The 24793-nt window shown below is 36.0% G+C and overlaps 1 protein-coding gene across 2 annotated transcripts in view; it reads left to right on the top strand.

The window, feature by feature from the left end:
• The window catches only part of GNAI1 (G protein subunit alpha i1), an 85532-nt gene that overhangs the window by 45061 nt on the left and 15678 nt on the right, over positions 1–24793 (top strand). For both annotated transcript variants that reach the window (XM_027071751.2, XM_053218547.1), the window contains 4 exons: positions 10599–10641; positions 10742–10883; positions 20373–20530; positions 24291–24419. In XM_027071751.2, coding sequence (XP_026927552.1) covers positions 10599–10641; positions 10742–10883; positions 20373–20530; positions 24291–24419 — 472 coding nt within the window. The remainder of the gene's footprint in view (positions 1–10598; positions 10642–10741; positions 10884–20372; positions 20531–24290; positions 24420–24793) is intronic.

The raw sequence follows: 24793 nt of genomic DNA, 5'->3' as shown, positions 1-24793 counted from the left end.
TTTTTATTTTGGCCATTCTGACAGATGTGAGGTGATATCTCATTGTAGTTTCAATTTGCATTTCCATGATGGTGATTGATGTTGAGCATCTTTTCACGTGTTTGGCCATCTGGATGTCAGCTTTGGAGAAATATCTATTCATGTCTTCTGCCCCCTTTTTAAATTGGATTATTTGTTTTTGGGGTATTGAGCTGTATAAGTTCTTTATATATTTTGCATACTAACCTTTTTTCAAATATGTCATTTGCAAATATCTTCTCTTATTCAGTAGATTGCCTTTTAGTTTAGTTGCTGTTTTTCTTTGCTGTGTAGAAATTTTATCTTGGTGTAGTCCCAGTAGTTTATTTTCGCTTTTATTTCCTTTGCATTATGAGACCTATGTAGAAAGATGTTGCTATGGCCTATGTCAGAGATTAATGCCTGTGTTGTCTTCGAGGATTTTTATGTTTCCAGGTCTCACACTTAGCTCTTCAGTCCATTTTGGGTTCATTTTTGTGTGTGGTGAAAGAAAGTGGTCTAGTTTCATTCTTTGGCGTATGGTTGTCCAATTTCCCCAGTACCATTTGATGAAGAGATCGTCTTTTTCCCACTGTGTATTCATTCATTTCTCCTTTGTCGGAGATTAAATGACCATATAATTGTGGGTGTATTTCTGGGTTTTTCTGTTCTATTCCATACTACCAAAAGCATGGTGTCACAGAAATGATTTCATTTGAGTTGGTGAAAATACAAAAGTAGAATGGTAGTATATGCATCGGATTACTTTCTAGAGGAAAACTTTTAAAGTGGTGAGAGAATGATGTTAGCTCACATCACATGTATAGCAACACATGCTCCTCTGTGTCCCTTTTGATAATTTCTCAGAGCAGCCTGTGGTGATGTTTGGGATACCATTTTTATTTTAGTTGAGCCTAAAATCAACCTACCTCCTGCTAAACCCCTACCTGCTAATTATAATTAGTAGAGAAAGTTACAAAATGTTCAATGCTGCTTAAGCCTTAGTCCAATATAATTAAACAGCCCATTTATTTTTTTATTGAAGTATTATTAACATGCAGTGTTGTATTAGCTTGAGATGTACAACATTGATTTCACAATTCTATACATTACTCAATGCTCATCACAAAAGTGTGGTCACCATCTGTCATCATACAGTGCGATTACAATATTATTGACTATATCCCTTATGCTGTACTTTTTATTTCCGTGACTTACTAATTTAGTAACTGGAGGATTATACTGCTTAATCTCCTTCACCTGTTTTGTGCATCATTCCCCGCCCTCCATACAAATACACACACCTCTCCTCTGGAAACCATCACTTTGTCCTCTGTATTTATGAGTCTATTTGTTTTTGTTGTTGTTTGTTTTGTTTTTTGTTTTTTAGGTTTCACATATAAGTGAAATCATATGGTATTTGATTAGCGTAATACTCTCTAGGTCCATCCATGTTGCATATGGCAAGATTTCATTCTTTTTAATGGCTGAGTAAACAGTCTGTATGGTTTTCAGATGAAAATGTTTTATCACTTGCCATCCTCCCTTCCTGGCTGTTATTCATAATTGGTGTGAGGGTCAGCGTGTGAGTGGAAAGAAAGGTCAGAGTGACTTACTACAACTCATTGTAACGGGGACAAAGTAGTCCCTTAGATGTATTGTGCTCTGTCTCTTCTAGTCATGAACATGATAGCTCTTACCTAGGTGGCTCTGGTATCACAATCAAAGTGTCTGATGCAATCAATGATGGTTGCATAGAGCCTTCCTGCTTGAGCTGCCTCTAACTGCAGGCCTCATAATGTCTCACCTAAGTCTCTGTAGGGCTGTGGTCATCCCACCTGCTATAACGGGCCATGTAGTAAACCTAGTGTCTGTCAACTTAGTTTCCACATTTCCTGAAAATAGGATGTGCCTTGGTTGGTAAGGCAACAACCCCAGATGCTCCCCCACCTAAACATAGTGTGGTCCTTTTTAGTGTCCATGTTGATAAAGGGCTCCGTTTAGGATAAAGTAGGGGGCGGTAGGGATGATCATGAAAGTTTGGGTAGTAAAAGTAATTTGCTGTGATTAGAATGTGAGATTTATATACATGAGTGATGATATGGGGATATGGGTTGAAGCAAATGAGATTTTAAAAGATAATTTTATTCATATTCAATCGAGAGATATGACCCAAGTTTTTCTAAATAAAGTGCATAATTTTGAGTCAGTATTATTATGTACAATGTAAAAATTTAGAAATTACAGAAATATTTGCAGAATAAAATTGTCTTACTCAGATATAAGCATTTTTTGATGTATTTCTTTTAATGTAATTTTTTGCATGAATATATATTTACAGCTTAATACTGTATCTGTTTCTTTTTATCTACAAATTATTCTTTTTCTTGGTCAGTTAATGTTAATTCATTATGCACTAAGTCTATACTCATTAATTATTGATTTCTTTGCCTTTCACTTTATTTATGGTGATGTTTTTAAAAAAATGTTCTTAGGTTTGGGGACTTCTTTATCTATATGGTTACATATTTGCTTATATATTTAAACTAGACAGCTCTTAAAAAATTTGTCAGCATAGTGGTACCTAGGTAGCTCAGTTGGTTGAGTATCCAACTCTTGATTTTAGCTCAGATAATGATCCCAGGGTCATGGGATTGAACCCTGTGCCATGCACTGTGCTGAGCGTGGAGCCTGGTTGAGATTCTCTCTCCCCCTCTGCCCTCTCCCCAGCTCATGTGCTCTCTCTCTAAAATTAACTAACTAAATAAATAAGTAAACTCATCAGCCTAAAGGGGGGGACCCAAGTTTCTGCCTTCTCATTGCCCCAGCATCCCCTGAGCATTGTCTTAATATACATGCTTAGAAGAAGACCATAGGCACACCTAATTTCTGGCTCATACAAAGGATGAGGAGAGAGAATCCAAGTTTACATTTTTCTTTTACACAAATCATTTGCTTTGATGAGAAATGTGTTGATGTGGTTTACACCTAGCAGCAAGTGAGGACGGAAAATATAGTCTTTAGTTGCCATGTTCCCAGCCACTACTCCTGTTACAATAGGTGAGAACCCGTTTCAATGGGCAATCACAAGCTTCCACCACACTTTTCCTTTATTTTTTCCGTTTTTTAACAGAATTCTCCCTTTCCACAGTTCATGGAAATATTGTTACATTTTCTAATACTTTCTTCATGGTGTATTTCCTGCCTGCCTGCCAGCCAGCGAATATGTTTACTTCACTCCTGCCGTGTGCTAAGTGTAGGAGAAAACTTGGAGGATATCATGGTGAAAAACATCAGGGCTCCCTTCCTTCATAGCTTATAGTCCAGGGCGTGAGAAAGATATTAAACCAGCAATTCTAGGAGTGACCCATGGGCCTAGGGGGTCTCTGGACCATTTTCATAATTGTACTAAGATGGTATTTGCCTTTTTAATTGTGTTGTTATTTGTTGTGATAGAACCAAAATAATAATAGGTCAAAATACTGAATCATGTCATCAATAGCACTAAATTGTACTAATAGTCATTGTATTCTTCACTACTGTGCACTTGTGATAAAAAATGCTCAAGTTGTAAAAATCATTGTTAAATCTTGACCATTAGGTACATACCTCTTCAATATGCTGTGTAACCAAATATGAAATATACCAAAGTATGCTGCCATATTCCAAACCATGTTTGTTATATTGAGGAAAGATAGTTGTATGATTAAGTTGTGAATTGAACTAGTCGCTTTTTTCCTGGAATACCATTTATACTTGAAAGAAATTGTGGTATAGTCCTACTTGGGGATTTGGCAGAGTTAGTCTGTCATTGCAAGGAAAATAGCTAACAGTGTTTGTTGCCAATAATAAAATTAAAGGTTTTAAGCAAAAAAAATTTTTTTTGAAAATTTAAAAAACTTATCCATAGTACTGAATGCTTGATATCTTCCCAAGACTTAAAGTCTTTTCTGATGATTATGGGTAATATTAAGAAGATGATTATATACATATAATATAGATAATATATATTGTTATTATTTGGTATTAAAAATACTTCAACATTCAGTTCTGCACAGCTCAGTGAACTAATTTTCAAATCAAACATGGGTAAAATATCCATCCAAGTACAAGATAGACCAATGAGCTGTAACGTATCAAAGTACGAAAAGTTTATAGAAATGAATTATGACCAGTCTTTAAACTACCCTTTTTTATTTATTTTTTAAATCTTTTTTTTAAATGTTTTATTTATTTATTTTTGAGAGACAAAGAGCACAAGCAGGGGAGGGGAAGAGAGAGAGGGAGACACAGAATCTGAAGCAGGCTTCAGGCTCCAAGCTTTCAGCTCAGAGCCTGATGCGGGGCTTGAACCCATGAACTGTGTGTGAGATCATGACCTGAGTCAAAGACCGTTAACCGACTGAGCCACCGAGGTACCCCAAAGCTACCCTTTTTAAAATTTTGGTATAGAATCAAAGAAGGCTATCTACAGTTATCTGTAAGTGCTGTTAAATTGCTGTTCCCTTTTCTGATAATTACATAATTATGTGAAAATAGTTTTTTTTATATACCTCAACCAAAGTAAAAAGTAATTGCACTATATTAAATGCAGAGAATTGAGAACCCAGCTGCCTTTTAATCTATTTGCAGAAATGTAAAGCAATATTACTTATCTCACTTTTTGGAACAGGGGAGACCTAGTCAACAACTAAATGATTATAGTTACTCTGATCACTAATGCAGAAAAAAAAGGAGGTGACCTTTCTTCTACCTCTTTCGTCTACCTGGTTCTTTGTCTTTAGCTTCCATCAGAATCACTTGGAGGGTTTGTTAAAATACAGATTGTTGGGCCCCCTCCCAGAGTATCTGATTCAGTAAGTTCTGGGTGGGTTCTAGGAATGTATATTTCTTAAGTGTTGGTGATAGTGTTAGTCTTGAAATCATACTTTGAGAACCATTGTTCTGTTCCTTTGGATTGACTGAACAAATGTGCATGAGCTACCATTTGTGGGAAGAAAAAAAATTAAGTTTATTTTAAGAGTGTGTGTGCAAGTGGGGGAGGAGCAGAGATAGAGGGAGAGAGAGAATCCCAAGCAGGCTCCACACTCAGCATGGAGCCTGATGCAGGGCTCAGTCTCATGACCTTGAGATCATGACCTAAGCCGAAATCAAGAGTCAGATACTCAACCAACTGAGCCACCTAGGTAACCCAAAAGATCAGAGCTTTTAAAAGGTAAGTAGTACAGATATAGAAACGATGACTGGAAGTGTTTATAGTTGCCAGACTTTGGGAGTTAATTAAAAATTAAACAATAGCATGTCAAGAACTATTCAGTATTTGAGGCTTTACCTTACTTACAAGCTAACACATTAGCTTACTGCAGTTTTATGCTAACTTCTGTCTTCAGAAGACAGGAGTTTCCTGGTTCAGAGATAAAAAGGACTTTATTACAACAATTGTAGTTACCAGAAGATCTGTATTTATGGCCATTTACCAAACCCCAGTACCTTAAGAGCAACACGAAGAGAGCCACCTGATGACTGCACAAGCATTGGGATATGTTGGGGTAGAGGAAACCTGAACTGACATGGTCTGCCAGGAAAAAGCTTCCTGTGCTGCCCACAGTTGTCTCCTTTTGTCCTACCTTTCTAGAGTAGTCTTGAGTGTGCAGTCATTCTTGCTCAGTGTAGTAGTATGAGACCTATTTCTGGCATGAATGGCTTAGGGATTAGTTTTATGGAGAGTTAACATTGAGAAAGTCCAGGGACACCTGGCTCAGTTGGTTAAACATCTGACTTCAGCTCAGATCATGATTTCCTGGTTCACAAGTTTGAGCCCTGTGTCAGGTTCTCTGCTGACAGCTCAGAGCCTGGAGCCTGGAGCCTGCTCTAGCCTGCTCTAGCCTGCTCATACATGTTTTCAAGTATGTTTTAACTAGTTCTTAAGTAAGAGGCTTGACAGCCTTATACACATACTTCATCTTTGTTAGTTGGGTAGACCATTTGTGTTAGCTAATTGGCCTTACCCAAAGGAGAAACACATCTCATATCTTTATGACAGGAGGTAGCTTTGCATCTTGGAGCAAGGTACCCACCCAAGTTAGGCTCCTACCCTTCCACAGAAAATGGAAGATAGGGTTGCCATCTCTCCTGATGTTTACATTTCAAAGAAATGGCTGCCCGTCTCTTGAGAAAGACATTCTGGGTCATAAAGCTGACCAGAACAAGGCCTATTTGTTTTTCTTTTCGTTTTTTTTTTAATTTTTTAATGTTTATTTGTTTTTGAGAGAGAGAGACACACACACACACAGCATGAATGGGAGAGAGTCAAAGAAAGATGGAGACACAGAATCTGAAGCAGGCTCCAGGCTCCAAGCTGTCAGCACAGAGCCTGATGCGAGGCTCGAACCCTGAGCCAAAGTCGGACACTTAACCCACTGAGCCACCCAGGCTCCCTGGCCTGTTGTTTTTCTGAAGTGTGTGTGTGTGTGTGTGTGTGTGTGTGTGTGTGTGTGTATCACACACACAAATTTGAAAGAGGAAAAAAGTACTTACAATTCTAATTTTTCTGAAGTAAATGTTCTAAGGATAAGGAGGGGACCATTATCTCTCTCCGTACTTTCAGAGGGTTTAATAAAGCCTCATATCTTTATTTTTATTTTTGTTTTTATTTATTATTATTTTTTATTTTAGAACATGTGAGTGGGAGAGAGGGGCAGAGGGAGAGAGAGATGCTCAACCGACTGGGTCACCCTTGTGACCATTACTACTGTAATGTAGTTTTATTCAGTGTAAAATTTTGAAATTGTTAAATTCTACATAAAATTTGCATTTTTTAAAAGTGGAATGTCAGGAATTCAGAATAAATTAACTAAATCACCATTTTAATAGCTGAATAGCATGTGATACTGGGCAGCTTGAATCCTGAACCAAGAAATAAATGTTATAAATGTGACCCTAAGCAGAGAATTGGACAAAGAATATTCTTGGGGGCGGGGGGAGGGGGGGATAAAGAGTGTTTGGAAGAGGTTAGAGGTTCTTGGTCTTTAAATTACTTGCAGTTAAAACTTCAGATTTACTATACTGCCCTTTAACAAAATCAGGGGCAGATACTATTTGATTGTTATTTTATAATGGTAAATTATATAATCCTAGTGAAAGAATTAGAATCTAGCCAAGAGTTACTTTACTTAGATCTTGATTTGGTTTTTGGTTCCATCCTCCTGCTTGTCCTAAGTGAATGTGTTTCCCTTTCTCAAATCTCATTGTTAATAGGTGGCTATGCACATATGACCCCAGACTGCGATGAATTTCCTTCCTCTCAGTGTTACTGTGGTGGTGCTCTTTGCTACCATCTGAATGGTGTGTTATCATCAGATGCTGAGCTCCATTTCATACACCTGCTGAGCTTATTACTGTTTGCTCTCAGAGATGCAATTTTCTTTCTTTTTTTTTAAGTTTATTTATTTTGAGATAGAGCAAAAGCAAGGGAGGGGTAGAGAAAGAGGCAGAGAGAAAACCCCAAGCAGGCTCCATACCATCAGTGCAGAACCTGATATGGGGCTTGAACTCATTAACTGTGAGATCATGACCTGAGCCGAAACCAAGAGTTGGATGCTTAACCAACGGAGCCACCCAGGTGCCCCAGAGATGCAATTTTCTATTAGCCACTTCCTCCTTAAAGAGAGGCCCAAGGGACCCTCTCAGTGATCCCAACTTTGACTTTATAACTATTGGCTTACTGGCCTTCCATGATCATATTGCACATCTCCGTGGCCCTTTGCGAGTTAAAATCTCCCTTCCTAGAACTCTGAAGTCTCTCACTTCACAGTGACCAGCTTGTTCACAGTTACTTCATACAGTCTCTTAGTCACCTTGACCGGCCTGACCTTGTGACCACAGTGGTCACACACTTTGATCTTTCCATACATACATAGTGTATATTCCTTGTTTCTCCTTGAAAGAAGGGTGTTCCCAACTCTTTTTAATCTGCCTCTGGATTTAAAGGGAAAAGCAATAGCTGCCTAGTTAAGTATTGCTAGGAAAATTGATCCTTTCCTCCTTTCCCCTGCCCTTCCACTACTTTGGAGATTTTTTTTTTTCAGTATCACTTCTTGTCAGTCTCTCAAACACTATTGTGCTAAGATTTGTAAAGAACAACCTTTAACTCTTTCCTGTGTGCTGTGTGGGAAGAATACCAGTATTTAGAATGTTGGAACCCTAAGCAGGCAGCATTTGTAATTTTCCTATTAGGAGAATGTCTGCATGAAAATGAGAACTGAAACTAATTACATAAATTGCTAAGCTTTGAAGGACTCTTTTCAGCATTTTTGCCTCTAGGATATCTATTCCTCAAAGAGCACCTTGTGACTAACGAAGAAATTAGGTAGATATCCAATTAATAACACTCCCATCCTCAATCTTTAATGTTAAACAGATTTCAGGATATTTTGAACCACAAGCCATTGACCAAGATGCTCCTTACAAAGTAATCTAAGTGTCCCATGTTATTATTTTTAAAAGATATGAAATGAATCAGAACTTAATATTAGGAAAAATTTTTTTCTTGTTAAGATTATAAAATTCTCATGTTAACTCATAATTTTTTTTTTCTATTTCTGATTTTACCCCACTTGGCTCTCAGACCTCACTAGCTTGTATAATGTGAGCCTTTCTCTGGGCCTTTCAGCTGTTGAGTTTGACTAAGAATGGTTTGTGGTTCATCAAAGCTCACTATGCCAGTGGAATCACCACTTCTGTAGGTGGTTATGGGGATCTGGAAGGTCTCATCTTCACAGCATGGCTGCTACTGACTAGCTTGGCAGTGCTCTAGAAACCCAGAGGGCCGTCTTGAAGATAGCCCTGCCGGGAACTGCCTAGGGTATGCTAGGTGGGTGGATCTCTCTTGAATGAGAGAAATGTGTGAGCCATAATGGCTACAATGGTGCTTTTCACAGAGCCAAGTACACTGTTGTTGATTAATAAATAATGGATTGTTTATCTTGGAATTGTTTTTATTGGCAGATGCCCTGAAAGAATCAAAGGCTGTCTATAAATGAAGAATGCCCTCATTGTTTATTCAGCTCCCGCTTTTCTATTTAATGTGCTGGTATCTTGAGAAAATTTCTTAAATATTAAATCACAAGTAAAGTTTAAGCAGCTTTTTCCCCCCAGATTTTCAAATACGCCGTTTAACTATGATCTGTTCTCAGATATCTCTGATTGTGTGTGTGTGTGTGTGTGTGTGTGTGTGTGTGTGTGTGTGTAGCTGGAGAAGGATGGGAACAAAAGGAACAGCGCCCAGAAGTTTGACATCTAATTATAATAGGCACAAATAGCTTAAATAAATGCAAGTACATTTTGGGGTTGATTGTGTGTCTAGCACAAGGTAGGGGCTGAGACTTCAAGAAATATTCACGGAAACATTCAGAGTGAGGGGCAGCAGGGATCACAGGGGTAGTGGGTCAGGAAAGGTTGATAAAGGAGGTGAATTTATGGTTGGTGGAGGATAACCAGGGTGGTAATAAGCAGAGTAAATTAAATTTCGGCAGGGGAAACAGTATGTTTGAAGACTTGTGGTGTGGTCACAGTAGGTGTTCTCAGAACTGTAAGTTGTTCAGTAATGCTGGATCAGAAAATACTGTAGGAATGGCTGTAGGAAAATGGGACCCAGATAATAAAAATCCTAGCTGTGTCTCTCAAACCGTGATAAATAGCTCTATGATATGTAGCCCTGGCCAAAGACAACATGAAGGGAAATGATAGACTTGTCTTATCTTCTTTGGTGTCCTTTGCTCAGATGTTCTCTGTATCTAGCAATCAGAAGGATCCTGACAAATAGTTGATATGATGTGATGTAAAGGTATCAGCTACTGTTAAGTGTGAAGGATAAAAGGGCTCTACTTTTATGAAGGGCTGTTTCCTTAGTAATATTTTTATGTTATGATGGCATAATGCTAGGGACCCCGATTGTGAAGAGACCTTGCGTATATGTAGAAAGTGAAGGAGCATTTTGAAAATGGATTTATGACTTGGGTGACAGGAAAGCTGGAAGAACATGGGGGAGAGACATTTCTGTCCTCCGTACCATTGGATCACCATGCTAGCACATTATGTTGGCCTTGTGTTAGATGTTTAATAATGGTGGTTGAACACGCATTGCATAGGCATAACTTTTAATAATATTTTTAAATTATTTGTTGTATCGTTTGGGCACCACTGCCATCTACTTCATATCTGTGATGAAGCAAAGGTTAAAATTAGAATAACTGACCAAACAGAACATCTTCCAAGAAGGAGCAAAATTTTAAATAAAACTAATTTATAGTGCTTAAGTTTAAGTTATAGAAGATTGAATTTTTTTATTGCTTTAGTGAATACACACAGACAGCAATAGAAATATTTTTTAGTTTATTGAATTTAAGTATCATGAAGTAATAAACAAAAGGGACTTATTCTTGATAATTTTTCTATATGTTTGGAAACCATTAAAGATTGTTTTGATATCAAATAAAATTCAGCTGTTAAGAGACAGAGAGAGAAGGTGTGTATGTGTGCCTGTGTTGGATTGGATATAGCACAAGGATGAAGTTAGAAATCCTTTATTTTACTTTTTTTAGGTGCTGGTGAATCTGGGAAAAGCACAATTGTGAAGCAAATGAAGTAAGTAGACTTAAAATATTAAATTTGTTTTTTTATGTTTAAGTGTACCCTTCCATCAAAGGAAGTAAGTTGTTTTGTGTTTTTCTTTTTGTCTCATTAGAATTATCCATGAAGCTGGTTATTCGGAGGAGGAATGTAAACAGTACAAAGCGGTGGTCTACAGCAACACCATCCAATCAATTATTGCTATCATTAGGGCCATGGGGAGGTTGAAGATAGACTTCGGTGACTCAGCTCGGGCGGTGAGTTGTTAAATTCATTAGAACAGGCCATGGGGCGCCTGGGTGGCGCAGTCGGTTAAGCGTCCGACTTCAGCCAGGTCACGATCTCGAGGTCCGTGAGTTCGAGCCCCGCGTCAGGCTCTGGGCTGATGGCTCAGAGCCTGGAGCCTGTTTCCGATTCTGTGTCTCCCTCTCTCTCTGCCCCTCCCCCGTTCATGCTCTGTCTCTCTCTGTCCCAAAAATAAATAAAAAACGTTGAAAAAAAAATTAAAAAAAAAAAAAGAACAGGCCTGTTGGAGTACAAAGAATAACTTACATGATAATACCATACTACATAACGTGGATTTATCCACGGTCTCAGGACCCTTTTATAAAAGGACAGTAGTAAATGAAGTGAGTCAGAAGCTTTAGAAGTGAGGACCTAAGAATACACAAGATTGTGTAATCTTCTTTTTATAACTAGAATTTTTTCCTTATCCATCAGGTGATTTTGACAACTCCATAACCATGCAATATTTTCTGTATAACATGTGATACTGGGTACTCATGTATTTCCATGATGATTTTTAGTAGTTACTATGGAGTTTAGTAAACTTCCTGTGCTGATTCTCTTCAGAATTTTTTTTTCATAATTTGGAATGCTGATATAATCTAATTATTTTATTTATGCCCAGCCTAAAAAGCAATCTAACCTCATATAGTGGAAATGGTATAAAATCTTGCCTGTCTTTGAATAGGAAAATATTGGCTGTTAGAAAACATGCATCAGAATTTCAGAGCTAAAGGGATTGAGGACCTTAGGAGACCTGCAAGTTCCATCCCTTTATTTTATCAGTAAAGAAACTGGAAGCCAAGACTTGACAAGATAGGAAGACTGGTAACCAAGGTGAAGATGGTAACCAAGGCACTGGGCCCACACTGACTTCTTTGGCCTGATAACACATTTGGCATTTGATGGCAGCAACCCTGGCCTAATCCATATGACACTTTATTTTTCATTTCACTGCACCCGTTTGCTTGCTTAATCTGTTTATTTAGAGTTTTATTATTTGTGTGTTTTTTTAAAACTGATTTGTTTTTAATAACTGATAATAAAACTTGACCTTCCCATAAAACTTTAACTGAAACTCTAGCTTAAATTTTAACATTTTTTTTTTTTTGTGCAGAGTAGGTGTACTATTACTACTACAGCTGCTTTTTATAGTGCTTTGTATTTGTGTGTGTGTGTGTGTGTGTGTGTGTGTGTGTGTGTGTGAGCGCGCGTGTGCGCATGCCATCTACCTATACTAATACCATGAGGATTTTTTATATTGAGACTTTTTCTTTTCGTCTTAGTGTCTGGGCAATTTTTTTTTAACATTGAGGCTTTGTTCATGCTTATAGAAAAAAATGAAAGAAAACAACATTAGAAAATATATATTGGGGAAATCTAAAATAAACCTGGTTTATTATTTATAAATTATACTAACATATCTTTGTAAGTTTTTGGTCCATATTAATTTACTAATTATTTCCTTTTAAACAAGAATTTAAAAACTTAATGAACTAAAATGTCCAAGTGGATTTCAAGATTATTTTTAATAGTAATTCATTACATTTTCCTGAATCCTTTTTTTATGGAACAATTTGATCATCTCCAGACATTTATGCCTTATCTACTATTCATTTAATCATTTTTATCTTTATTCATTTGTCATTGATTCATTCAACAAATGCTTTTGTTTGTCTTTAACAGTGGGGAACCTTCCTTAAAGGAGAAAGAATTGATGTAGATTGTAGTTTACACCACTTCCACTGACAGTGATTTAAATCGTTTATCGTATCACATATAGGGTATTCTGCATTTAGATGTTATATGTGATAATTTAGAAAGATTTTGTAGCCTCCATTTTAGGTGATTGAAGAGTCAGTGCAAGCAGTTTTTTATGAAGTCTTTTTATTTCATATTTTTCTCTCAAGGACTTAGTGACAGGTCTGACTTGAAGTAACTGCTCTGTCACTACAAACTTTTTTTTTTTTAATTTTTTTTTCAACGTTTATTTATTTTTGGGACAGAGAGAGAGACAGAGCATGAACGGGTGAGGGGCAGAGACAGAGGGAGACACAGAATCGGAAACAGGCTCCAGGCTCTGAGCCATCAGCCCAGAGCCCGACGCGGGGCTCGAACTCATGGACCGTGAGATCGTGACCTGGCTGAAGTCAGATGCTTAACCGACTGCGCCACCCAGGCGCCCCAAACTTTTTTTTTTTTTTAAGTTGCCCTGCCTGCCTCTTCCCCTCACTCCGACCCTCCCTTCCTTCCTCCCTTCCTTCCTCCCTTCCTCCCTCCCTCCTTCCTTCCTTCCTTCCTGAGTTCTGATGCTTTGAAAATCTACGTGTGGGACTTTTTTTCTCCTCTTCGTTTCACTTAGTGCTAGTTTGAGTCACTCTTCTTAGATTGTCTAGCTGTAGCCTAGTAACTGTTTCCCTCCTACCTTCAGACTATTCCTTCTGTTTGCTTTAGCCATTATTACTAACTCCTTCACACATATGTCTTCATGTTCTCAGGCTGGTTTTGATTGGTTTTGTGTTCTACTTAAGCTTTAAAATATTTGGAGGCTTTTGGAATTGTGCTAAGAAATACAAAGGTGAACTAAACATGTACATAAGGGACATTGGAACTTGAAATTGAAACGTGTAAGAGTTTTCTAGACAAAAGCCAGGAAAAAGCATTCTGTGAATAAGAATATATTCAAAGGCTGAATATATTTCTATTTCTCAAATACCAGTTCTTGGACATATTATCCCTGAGTCGAAGGATAACCAGATATTTAGTTTTGATAGGAACAACAGATGAGCTCTCAGAAAGAAAGTGATGTGAATAATGTTTTCTAACAACTGTGTATCAGTGTTTACCAGAGTCTTGCAAACTTAGATATTATCAACATTTTGATTTTTAATGTCTCATGCCTGAAAAATATTGTCTTCCTTTTTTTTTCTTTTTTAGTTTTTATTTTCCTGTTAGGTGGGAAATCTTTGTCTTTTAGTATTTCTTCCGTGAATTCCTCTGAGTATTCGTCATTCAGTTCTGTTAAGTTACTTGTTCTTTTCACATTGATTCTCTTTAAATATAAGGTATATCAACCTTTCTTTAAGTTTTCCAGATAATTTTGCTCAATATGTTTCTTTCAATTTTTTGAAATAGGAGTAACTTTGTTTTAGAACTCTTAAATTTTTTTGCATTAATTCTGACTTCGCTGTATCTTATTAGATCTTTCTCAAACTTACAATTACTTAAATACTCTTATTTTTCTAGAATGTTTATAGTTTTATTTTTTAGACTTATCACTTCACCCACCTGGAAAAGTTATTTGTGTCTCTTGGTGGGTGGGATCTAAATATATTTTATAATCTGATCATCCTTTGCCCCTACAGCCATCCCTTAGTGACTTGAAAATTCCTCCTGTAGCAGCAAAATGGATGTTTTTCTGAACCCCATTTTTTTCCATTGATGTATTCTTTCTTTTTTTCCCAGATCAGTCACTTGTTAAATTACTTAGCCTTTATAAGTGTCTTTTATTACAATAAGATGGAAATAATAACATCTACCTGGGAGGGTTGTGAGAGATAATGACATAATGAACATCAAGCTTTTACCATGTCTTGTTCATAATAAATGCTCACTAAATGTTTATTGCTCCTATTGTTGCCATTTATAATTATTATATTACTGTCATTCTTCTCAGAATCAATGTATTCTAGTTCCTCTTGCCTCATAGGGTTAATTGGTATTTGGTAGGGTAAGAGCACTCATTCCATTGTTTTTTTTTGTTGTTGTTGTTACCAAAATAAGTTGGTTTTGCGTTTCTCTCCAGGTGAACTTGAGAATCAACTTAATGCCCCACATCCCTGTTGAAACAAAACAAAAACAGTCTGTTGGTATCTTGATTGCAATTACATTGTAATATGTAGGTTAATTTGATGAGAATTGACTAAAAAGATGTAAAACTTAAAGAAATGGTACTAATTTGCTGTGGTATGCTTCATATTTGGCAGTTACCAGATTTGCAAAGCAGATTACACATTAGTTATTTAAAATCAGAGGAAACAAAATTGTTTTCAAGGATTGCATAGAGCAATCAGATTTTGTGCTGACTATCCTTTCAAAACTCTCTCAGAATGAGTTACTCAATCTGTGGATGATAAATTATTGTTTTTAATAATGGGGAGTTAGGGAAGCATTATGTAGGAGCCTATTAACATGTCTCAGGCATTGCATCATTTAAAATAGTGCTCTCTTCAAAGTGTGGTTCATGAATCTGTGTCTGTCCACAAGCATGCACGTGAGTACAGGAATTACGGAAAAGAATTTACATTTAATGCAATTGGCAGAGTAATTTATATGGTAACTTTGATAGTTTAAGAAAATAGGTTTATATTTTGTGTGATTTAAATTTTATTTTGAAACAGATTGGAAATAAAACAGAACAAAACATAGGACTGGTCCTTTGTCATGGATAGTTTAAGAAGCACTTACTTGGAATAATTTAGGAAACTGATTTGAATTGACTGAAAAGACCTCCCTTTCTCCCTCCAGCCTCAGCATGCACCTGCATAATGGCTACTTTTCAGTTTTTCTAATTTTGTAGTGTATTTCATTAGTTAGTTTCTGTCTGTCTGCCTAAATTGCCAGTTGTGTCTGAGAAAGGTTGTAACAATTTACCTTCCTGTCCTGTTTCCTAGAGTGCCTTTTCTTAGCACTCTGGGTAGCCAAAATTTAGAAATCTTAACATTTTTAAAATACTGGCTAATTTATTAGTACCTGTTATCTCATTTTAATGTGCATTTTTAATTTTTAGTGTAATTGCAGTTTTCCATATCTCTACTAACTATATTTTTCTTTCTCTTTGTCAGTGACCTGTTTTATGCCTTAGTCATTTACCACTTGGATTCTTGGTGTGTTGATTATGTATGAAACCTTTGTCCACTAATGTTCTTTCACATGTCGCTTATTGCCTTTAAATCTTAGGGTTTTGTTTTCTTACATCTTCCTCTGTTATTTCTTCCATTATGTTTAAATTTAGAAAATCTCTCCAAGATTTACTAAGTATTCATACTATTTTAAATGTTTTTTTTAGAGAAGTGAATTTTAACATTATTTCATGTGTTCTTTAATTACTCTAAAATTTACTCTGTGGTATGTGTGAAGTTGAGATCTGCATTATTTTTCTCCTCTTCAGGCGGCTATCTAATTATCAAGTAGAGTTGTGTTTTTTTCCTTAATCATATCCTATCCTACTAATTTACCTAGCCACCTTTATCATGTAATAAGTTCAGATTTGATCTTTTTTTATTGATCTGCGTTAATACAAGAGTGTTCTACATATTGTAAGCTTTTAATATCTGATAATTTTAGCCCTCCTTCCCCAGTATTCTTGGTCAAAATGTTCCTAGTCATTTCTACTTGTTATTTCTCCAGGTGAATGTTTGAATTGGTTTTATATTCTGGCTTATGTTTGAGAACTAAGAGGTTGTTATAGGATTATATTATTTTTGATTCTGAGGAAAATTGATTTTTGTATGTGGCTAAGTGGTATTAATCTTCCTTTGAAATGTAATATGTGCCTCGAGCACTGTTTTTCTTTTTTCCTCAATTCACATATCAGTTAGCACATATTTTTATAGCTCTTGACAACAAGTTTTATTGTCCATCCAGAAAACATTTAAGTATTTTTTTTATTTTATGAACTTGAAAATAAAAAATACACGTATTTATAAGCTTCATAAGTATACATATAAAGGCTAATTTTATGTAGCATATTTATTGTAATCTCTTATCTTGATGTAGAGAAGCTCATGTTCGCTGAAATTTAGTGAGAAATTTTGCTCTCTGCAATTTATTTAAAATTAACTTAGATGATTTTATTTTTAGCATTCCCCCATCGTGTTAAGCAGTACTATCGGAAAAAAGAAAAATGACTTCCTATTTCCTTGCCTCAGTCATTTTTACTTTGATTATATGTGTGTTTTGAGAGAAAAAAAATTTAATGTCTATGTATTCTTAAAGCAATTCTTGAAATGTCTGGGATTGGCACCATGGGCCATGGAGTGGTGACTTCCCTATTCTCAGGATTTCTTTAAAGGTATACTAACTTTGATAAAAGCAGTATAGTGGACTTAAATTTATAGGAGTGATTATATCCTGTAGAAATTTGGCAGATTAAATATATGAGTAGTTCTCATATGTGGTATTCACTAATGTTATTAATGAAATAACTGAGTTAAGCCATTGGAACAAAAGATTTCCATACTTGTATCAATCATGACATCAACATATTATCATTGTGGCCAAAAATTTAGAGTTGTCACTATATTTAAGACTACTTTATCATATTATTTAATCTCTATTATAGAAGGGCTTTCTGATTTTTTCTGTTTAAACTCTTAATCTCATTTATGATTCTGTCTGCTATATTAAAATAATCATCTAGCCTTTGCTTAAAAACTTAGTCTCTCATTTCCCCTCCTTTTTTTTTTTTTTGGCATGGCTTTGATTGTTAAAAAGTGTTCTTTGTATGGAATTGAAATCTGATATCTTTTGCCCTAAGAATTCTCTTTTTTATGCTTTATATCTAAATATGAAGTCTACTCTTACCTTTAATAATCCTTACTTCAAATGTCAGAAGACAGCTGTCCTGGTCCCTCAGAGTCTTCTCTTCCCCATCCCAAAAGGACTCTTCTGAATTCCCATAAAGTAGGTGACAGCCTCAGATGAAATGTGCTGTCGCTAAATAAATACAGCATGCCAAGTTCCCTGACCCTCAGCGGGAAAAGCGACCCTATTCCATGTCCCTTCACACGAAAGCCTTGCGTAACTTCTTCCTGAGTTCCCAGAGCACACAGTTGTATAAAGAGGCACTTACATTCTCTCCGCCATCTTATTTTCATTTAAGTCTTAGTAGCTTGAAAACATATTAAACGTGGCTACGTCCAAGGATTTTTCCTTGCTACTCACAAATAATTGCCTGGCAAATAACATTTCTTTCAGCACACACAGAAGAGTGCCTGTGCTGCTTTACTCACCTGTATCCTTTCTGACTAAACTTCACTCTTTAGCAATCCCAATCTTTTTTCGACCCTATGTCACACGGTTTTGGTACACCCATGTTTAGCGTTCTAAATGTTCTTAGGTAACATTATGTTACATACATTTTGAAAAGACTTCATTCCATGGCCAGGTAGGATTGTTGTTATCATTCTGTAGTTTTAACATTTATCTTGTCTTGGACAATGGCTGTTGACTGATGTGTGTGATTGGGTGACCGGTTAGCTGTGAAACATCAAATGAGTTGCTTAACCACTCTGTGTTCAGAGTCTTTTTATACAAAACAAAAGTTTAGGTAGAATGATTTCTAAAGTACTTTTAGAATAAGTTTAAGAATAAGATAAATTTAAGAATAAGAATAAATTTAAATAAGTTTAAATTTATTACCAGAAGGTCTAATTGATAGACCTCTGAATGTCCTCCTAATGACATGGTAGTGAATATTCTAATTAGTTTTTCAAGGAAAAGAGGCTATTTTACATTTTGTGAAGAAGAGACATTTTTGAATGTAACAGTACAGTTTATAAGTACACTTCCAAAGTTTCTCATGTCTTTTTCTTCAGGCTTCTTCCTAGACAGTTTGAAGAGAATGTGATCTTAAGACCCATACCAGAAGGCATTAGTGTTTTCTGTCAAGAAACTTTAATGAAATTGAATAAACATATCATAATGAAAGCTCATTAAAAACTACTTAAGTGAAAAGTGCTTTTCTGAAATGGATGGAGAAAATTCTGTGTGATGTTGTTTAATAACAATGACCAAATTTAGAAATTTATCATATATAGACAGTTATTTGGAAAACTGAATGTTGACTGTAATTAGGTAAATGGTGCCAAGAATGAACTTGAAACCATGTTATATTGGGTTTTATTAAGGTTATTGTACATGTGTTACTTGCTTGCATGCATTTCTCTTGTGATTTACTAAAAAGGGAAACATATGCTTGAATAATATGTTCCCATGCTGAGATACTTAATTATTTTTCAGTATGGGTTCTATCTGGAAAAAAAAAAGAAAAAGGTTCACAAATCGGCAGCAGAATGAATTTTACTGTCAGCTAATACGTTTGCTGTCCTGTGTCACTAAATGGCTTCTCTACTGTATACCTTATAATGTGTGTCATCACTTCATAAACATTTACTGCAGTACTTTGGGAAAATGCCCCTTGTTTAGAAAAACTAGGGATTGTCCACTGACTTAATGTAAAGCTGTAAGTCTTAGGCTACAGAGAATCTCTATGAAGATAGCAATTTCTTATCTCCCCTATTTTTAGATTAACTATGTTCTTACCTGAAAACTATAGTTAATCCAGTTTTATACTCTTTTGTTGCTGTTATCCAGCAGTGTAGCCCCCACCCACATACGGTTACTGAGTATTAGAAATGTCTCATCTGAATTGAGATATGCTGTCTGTAAAAATAAATGTCAGATTCTGAACACTAAATATGTATAAAAATGTGAAATATCCCAATAATTTTGATTTCATGTAGAAATGTTATCTTAGGTAGAGGTTAAACAAAACATCTTATTATATTAATTTCACCTTTCTTTTGCTTTTACAAATATGGCTATTAGAAAATTTAGAAGTACATCAGTGTCTCATGTTGTATTTCCTTTGGACAGCACTAAACTAGTGTGGTTGATTACCTGTGGATCATAATACTAAATATTTGTAGCCTCAAAACATAAGGAAAATTTAATTAACTTTATACACAGCATTCCTTCACTTAAAATATTTTGCATGCTGTCTTCAGTATGCATTGTATTTCTACTTCATAGCTGTGTTTATTTTGTGTTTTTCTATGCCTGCGTGAGCAAACACCTGCCCCCCACCCCTGGCCCGTTGATTTAATATATATATATATAAGGTCTCCTGAAAATCTGAGAAAATAGTTCTATGTGAAACTGCCTATTCCACATTGATTTCTCCCTTCTCTGAATTAAATCTGTTCCTTGTATAAAGAAGATCAGAAAGCTAATATTTAATTAGATTCTATCTTAAAATAATCTTTAATGGTGTTAGTGTGTTTCTTAGAAACATTTTGGGAGGGAGGGGTGACATATATTATTTCTCTGTTTTCAAAACTGATTATTATCAGTGCACAAAAAACTGTGAGAGATCGTGAATAGTCACTTAATGGATCCCCCCTTGAGTTGTAAGTGTAGTCTGTCATTCTTCCAGTTTTCCTAGTGCCTTGATAGCTGTTACTGATATTATAAAACATAGACTCATGATTGAAGATTACACTTTTACTTAAGCCAGTTTTTTAAGTGGTGCTATAGAGAATTAAGTTCTGACCCCAATGAAAAACAAAGGAAGTTCACTGTTGCACTTTTCTTATAATCTGCAATGCCTCCCTTTGTACTTTTAACCTGTAATGTGTCTCTCTTTCCTAAAAAAAAAAAAATGGCCTTTGAATGTTCAGGATGATGCCCGCCAACTGTTTGTGCTTGCTGGAGCCGCTGAAGAAGGCTTTATGACTGCAGAACTTGCCGGAGTTATAAAGAGATTGTGGAAAGATAGTGGTGTACAGGCCTGTTTCAACAGATCCCGAGAGTACCAGCTTAATGATTCCGCAGCATAGTAAGTAATCGTAACTTCAGAACTAAACTATCATGAATAATTACTTGGAAGTCAGATATACCTCCAAGTCAATGCTATTGCAGAATTGGCTGACACATTCTTGTAAAACTCAGGATATTCAGGATGACAGTATTTGAAAACTTTATTTTTTGTGTGTAGATAGCATTGCAGTTATTTTCTCTGCCTTCAGAAGTGTCTCAAGAGACTCATGCTTATGTAACTCTAATTGAAACATGCAGAATGGACTTTTTCCAGTGAATTTCCAAGAAAGTAATTGGAACTTCACAAAGTTCACTCTGAATTTGGGTGTATCTCTAGTTTTCCTGGGACTAGCCCAAGGGGAGGGTAACTTATTGTGTTCTTTTTATTATTTTTAAATTTTATTTATTTATTTTTAGAGAGACAAAGACGGCATGAGTGGGGGAGGGGCAGAGAGAGAGGGAGTCAGAGAATCCCACGTAGGCTCCTCATTGTCAGTGTGGAGCCAGACACGGGGCTCAAACTGAACGAAATTGTGAGATGATGACCTGAGCTGAAACCAAGAGTCAGAAAGTTAAATGACTGAGTCACCCAGGCAACCCTGATTGTCTTCTTTTCATTATACTAATAGTGCCTGAGAAGAGTTACTCATCCAGTGACAGGCACTTTGTGTGTATGGTGAAGGAGTATATGGTGATCCCAAGATATCTTCTGTAGCTCTACCCTTGAAAATTATCAACTGTATGTTCCCTGTTGCAGTAGACATCAGTATTTTGTAAGAAAAATCTTCCCTGATTTTTTTGGATGGTGGCCACAGACAGTTCATAAAGCAAGTTGTGATAAAACCTGGTCGGGGAGCTTTCTGCTTGGTGATCTAGATAACAAAAAAATCAAGTATTTGTTTCCATTATTTGACACACATACTCAGCAGAAATGTAAGGTATGAATGGCCTTGATTGGTCTTCAGACATGTGCTCTGTACTCATTTTGCTTCCCAAAGTTGTTCCATTTTCTTGAAAGAGCTATTGGCTTTTAGGGACACAAGTGAGAATAAGAATATGATGGGTATTAGTAAGATCTAGGTAAATACACATACTTCAAAGTGAAAAACAAACTGGGTATGGCTCTTCCTGATTACCACGTCCCATGTCATTGGTTACACATCAGAGTACTCAGTATGTGTCACATGAGTAGTTTAATGCAGATGAGTAAATAATAGACATTTTTGTGGAACCCATGCCCATTTTTGTCATGCTCTATTTTCTGGTCTGTGTTTTTAATGCTTTGCCACTCTATACACCATACATGTTAATATGTACGTATTTTATACACGTATAAGTCACATGTTACTGAATATGTAGTTCCACTGGTGTCATCTTTGTCCTCAGTGAGTTTGACTCACTGATTAGGTCTTTGCCTCCCTGTTTTATATACTTACAGTACCAAATTTTTTTTTTTTCAGAACGCTCACAGATTTACATTTACTTTGAAGTAATTTGATTTGTATTTTTGTTGAAATTATTTACTTCCTGCCTCTGCCACTACACTGTAAATTCAGTAAGGTCTGCTTTTACCGTATGTTCTTTCTTCATTGCCTGACACATAATTGTCATTCACTGTGCCTTTGTTTAGTAATGAATTAACTAACAAACCATACTTTACAGAAGGTAGAAGAGAAATTAGAAAAAAAATTATTTACAAAACATAACTCTTATACCATATTATTTGCTTTAGCACCACGAGCACCTGCAGAAAGATCTAAATGGGAATCCCTGCCATGTTGAGAAGAGTGCTCTGAGCCGAGCCCACCAAGGGGAGATTTTTCAGTAGTAAAGGGGTGCTTCTCGGGGACAATCGACTGAAGTGTGTTTCCCCATATGGTGGTACTTCCTGGACCCCTGCAGTCTAATGGCCACGGCTTGTCTCCTGTGTACAGTGCACTGAGAAGAATAAGCCATTTTGTCTCCCCAGTAGTTCATTACTAGTGGTTCTGACCTTAAGATGGCAATAATGGAGCCATTTTCCAAGAATGAAGGAAGTCACAGAAATTTTCTCCTCCACAGTGGTTACAGTGCATCTTGATTTCCGAGTTTTTGACGGGGGGGGGGGGCGGCGGGGGGGGGGGGGCTGCCAAGTTGCCCATTACGACTGTCCAAGCACCAGTTTACTTTAAATTTGTGATCATTTAAAACAATTGGGAGTTTTTAATTGTGCCGGTTTTTCTTATTTGTCACGTTGAAATATAAATGTGTGTTATCTTTAGAGGCAATTCTGAAGCAGTTTTAAGCAAAGAAATGGATCTGAGTAATCAAAGCCCATTTTAAGTGAGAGTAACACTACTTAAAAGGGACAATGAGTAAAATCTTGCCATGGCCTGTTTATTAAGTTACATTTTCTTACAATAATACATAACGTTATATATGTGGAATTAAAAACACAGATAAGTACTGGGGGATTATTACCAGTGCAGTAAGATAATAAGATTCTTTTAAGTTAAGCAAATAATACAGATAACTCAAGGTGTCCTCTCTCGTTGTATTCTAGTATCACATACATATACTTAACTGTCTTTAAAACATTTTTGATTACTCAGTGTTTGGATAGCTTTTGACCTCCATGTCTACAAATCAAATATTTATTAAGCTCCTTTTGTTCGCAAGACCTGTTATAAATGGCTAAGGAACAGTTTCAGAGGATAACCTCAATTAACATTGCAGTAGTTAGTGCCTCTCTGTAATAAACATAGATGTATCTTCTAAATCGTCATTGACTGATTACTCTCAGCTATTAGAAGACTCTGTAGGGATGGTCCCCACGATCAGCTGACCTTAGGATTAAGTCCAGACTTCTTTTGAATTTCTGCATCACCCTTCCTAGGGGCCTTGCTTTCTGAGAAACGAGATGTGACTGTTCCTGTCTCCATACTGTTTTACTAATTCTCCTCATGTGGATGGCATTCTCTTTTTTTTCTGTCCCATCATTCAGATTTATGTTTAAACCCCTCACCACCCATGAATGCTTCTTTAACCACCGAGGTTCACATTAATCTCTCTCTATTTGGACATTCTACAACATTATTTACTATGTAAAATGGCATGAGATAATTTACACAGAATAATTTCGTGGTATGACATCGCTACATTTGAATAGCACAACATAATTGGCATCATTGGCAGACAGTTTTGAATGGGTGGGTGACTAAAATCAGTGAGAAGTAAAATACGAATATTGATTTAGAGAGCCAGTAAAATGCAGAGTAAAAGAGCATGTGCTGTTTTCCTATGTGTAACTTAAGGCTGGTTGAAAAGGAACAATATTGAATTCAGCCTTCGACTAGAGGTTACTCATTAGTTTCTTAAAAGTGTAAGATTCTCAGAATCCTCAAGAGTAATGTCTGGAAAATAAACACAGTGCTATATAAAAAATGTGTAGTAAAGAATTTTAAGAAACAAACTTGTAGTGTACAGTTGGTTTTGTGTGGTTTTTAAGAAGTTGTTACTCTGTTTTGTTTCCAACAAGGAGAATGACTAGTGTCCTTAGGAAACAAAGAACACAACACTTGAAAAGTGTTAAAAGAGCTTTGTGGCTGGAGACTTATATAAACGTTTTCATTTCAGTGGGAGTTAATAGAACATATAAACTTCAATTGTTTTATTACCGAGAAATGTAACGATTTCCAGTAATTTGAATATTGCATGCATCAAAATGTTTTACTCCTTGATTGAGGAGATCTTTAATGGCTGTATTAATGATTAGCTTATTGTCTTGTTTATTTTTTCAGCTATTTGAATGACTTGGACAGAATAGCACAACCAAACTACATTCCAACTCAACAAGATGTTCTCAGAACTAGAGTGAAAACTACAGGAATTGTTGAAACCCATTTTACTTTCAAAGATCTTCATTTTAAGTGAGTAGCTGCAAAGCATATAATTTACAAATTTAGATATAAAACACGTTGTTTAGTAAAAAAGTGGTAAAAGTATTTAAAAACTGAGCTAAAAATTACAAAAGAAAACTTTTCTTAGGTTATTGGACAAAGCATTTTTGGGTAAAAGAGGGTAACAAACATTCTTAGAAGGAATATTTGTATTTTTATTTGAGAAAAAATGGCCATGCAATCTCTTTTGCCTAGATTTTTCAAAGTGATTTAAATAGTTTTTGACTTTTATTTCTGAATAGAAAATATTACTCTGATATTATAAAGTGTTGTCCTACATTCTTCACAAAAAATTACTGATTGAATAAATGCTTATTTATGGAAATACTAAAAGTGAAGGGTAC

The sequence above is a fragment of the Acinonyx jubatus genome, chromosome A2 (genome assembly GCF_027475565.1).
Source record: "Acinonyx jubatus isolate Ajub_Pintada_27869175 chromosome A2, VMU_Ajub_asm_v1.0, whole genome shotgun sequence".
In the NCBI taxonomy this organism is placed as follows: Eukaryota; Metazoa; Chordata; class Mammalia; order Carnivora; family Felidae; genus Acinonyx; species Acinonyx jubatus.
The sequence above is the reverse complement of the archived record's forward strand: the minus strand, read 5'-3'. Positions and strand labels throughout refer to the sequence as shown.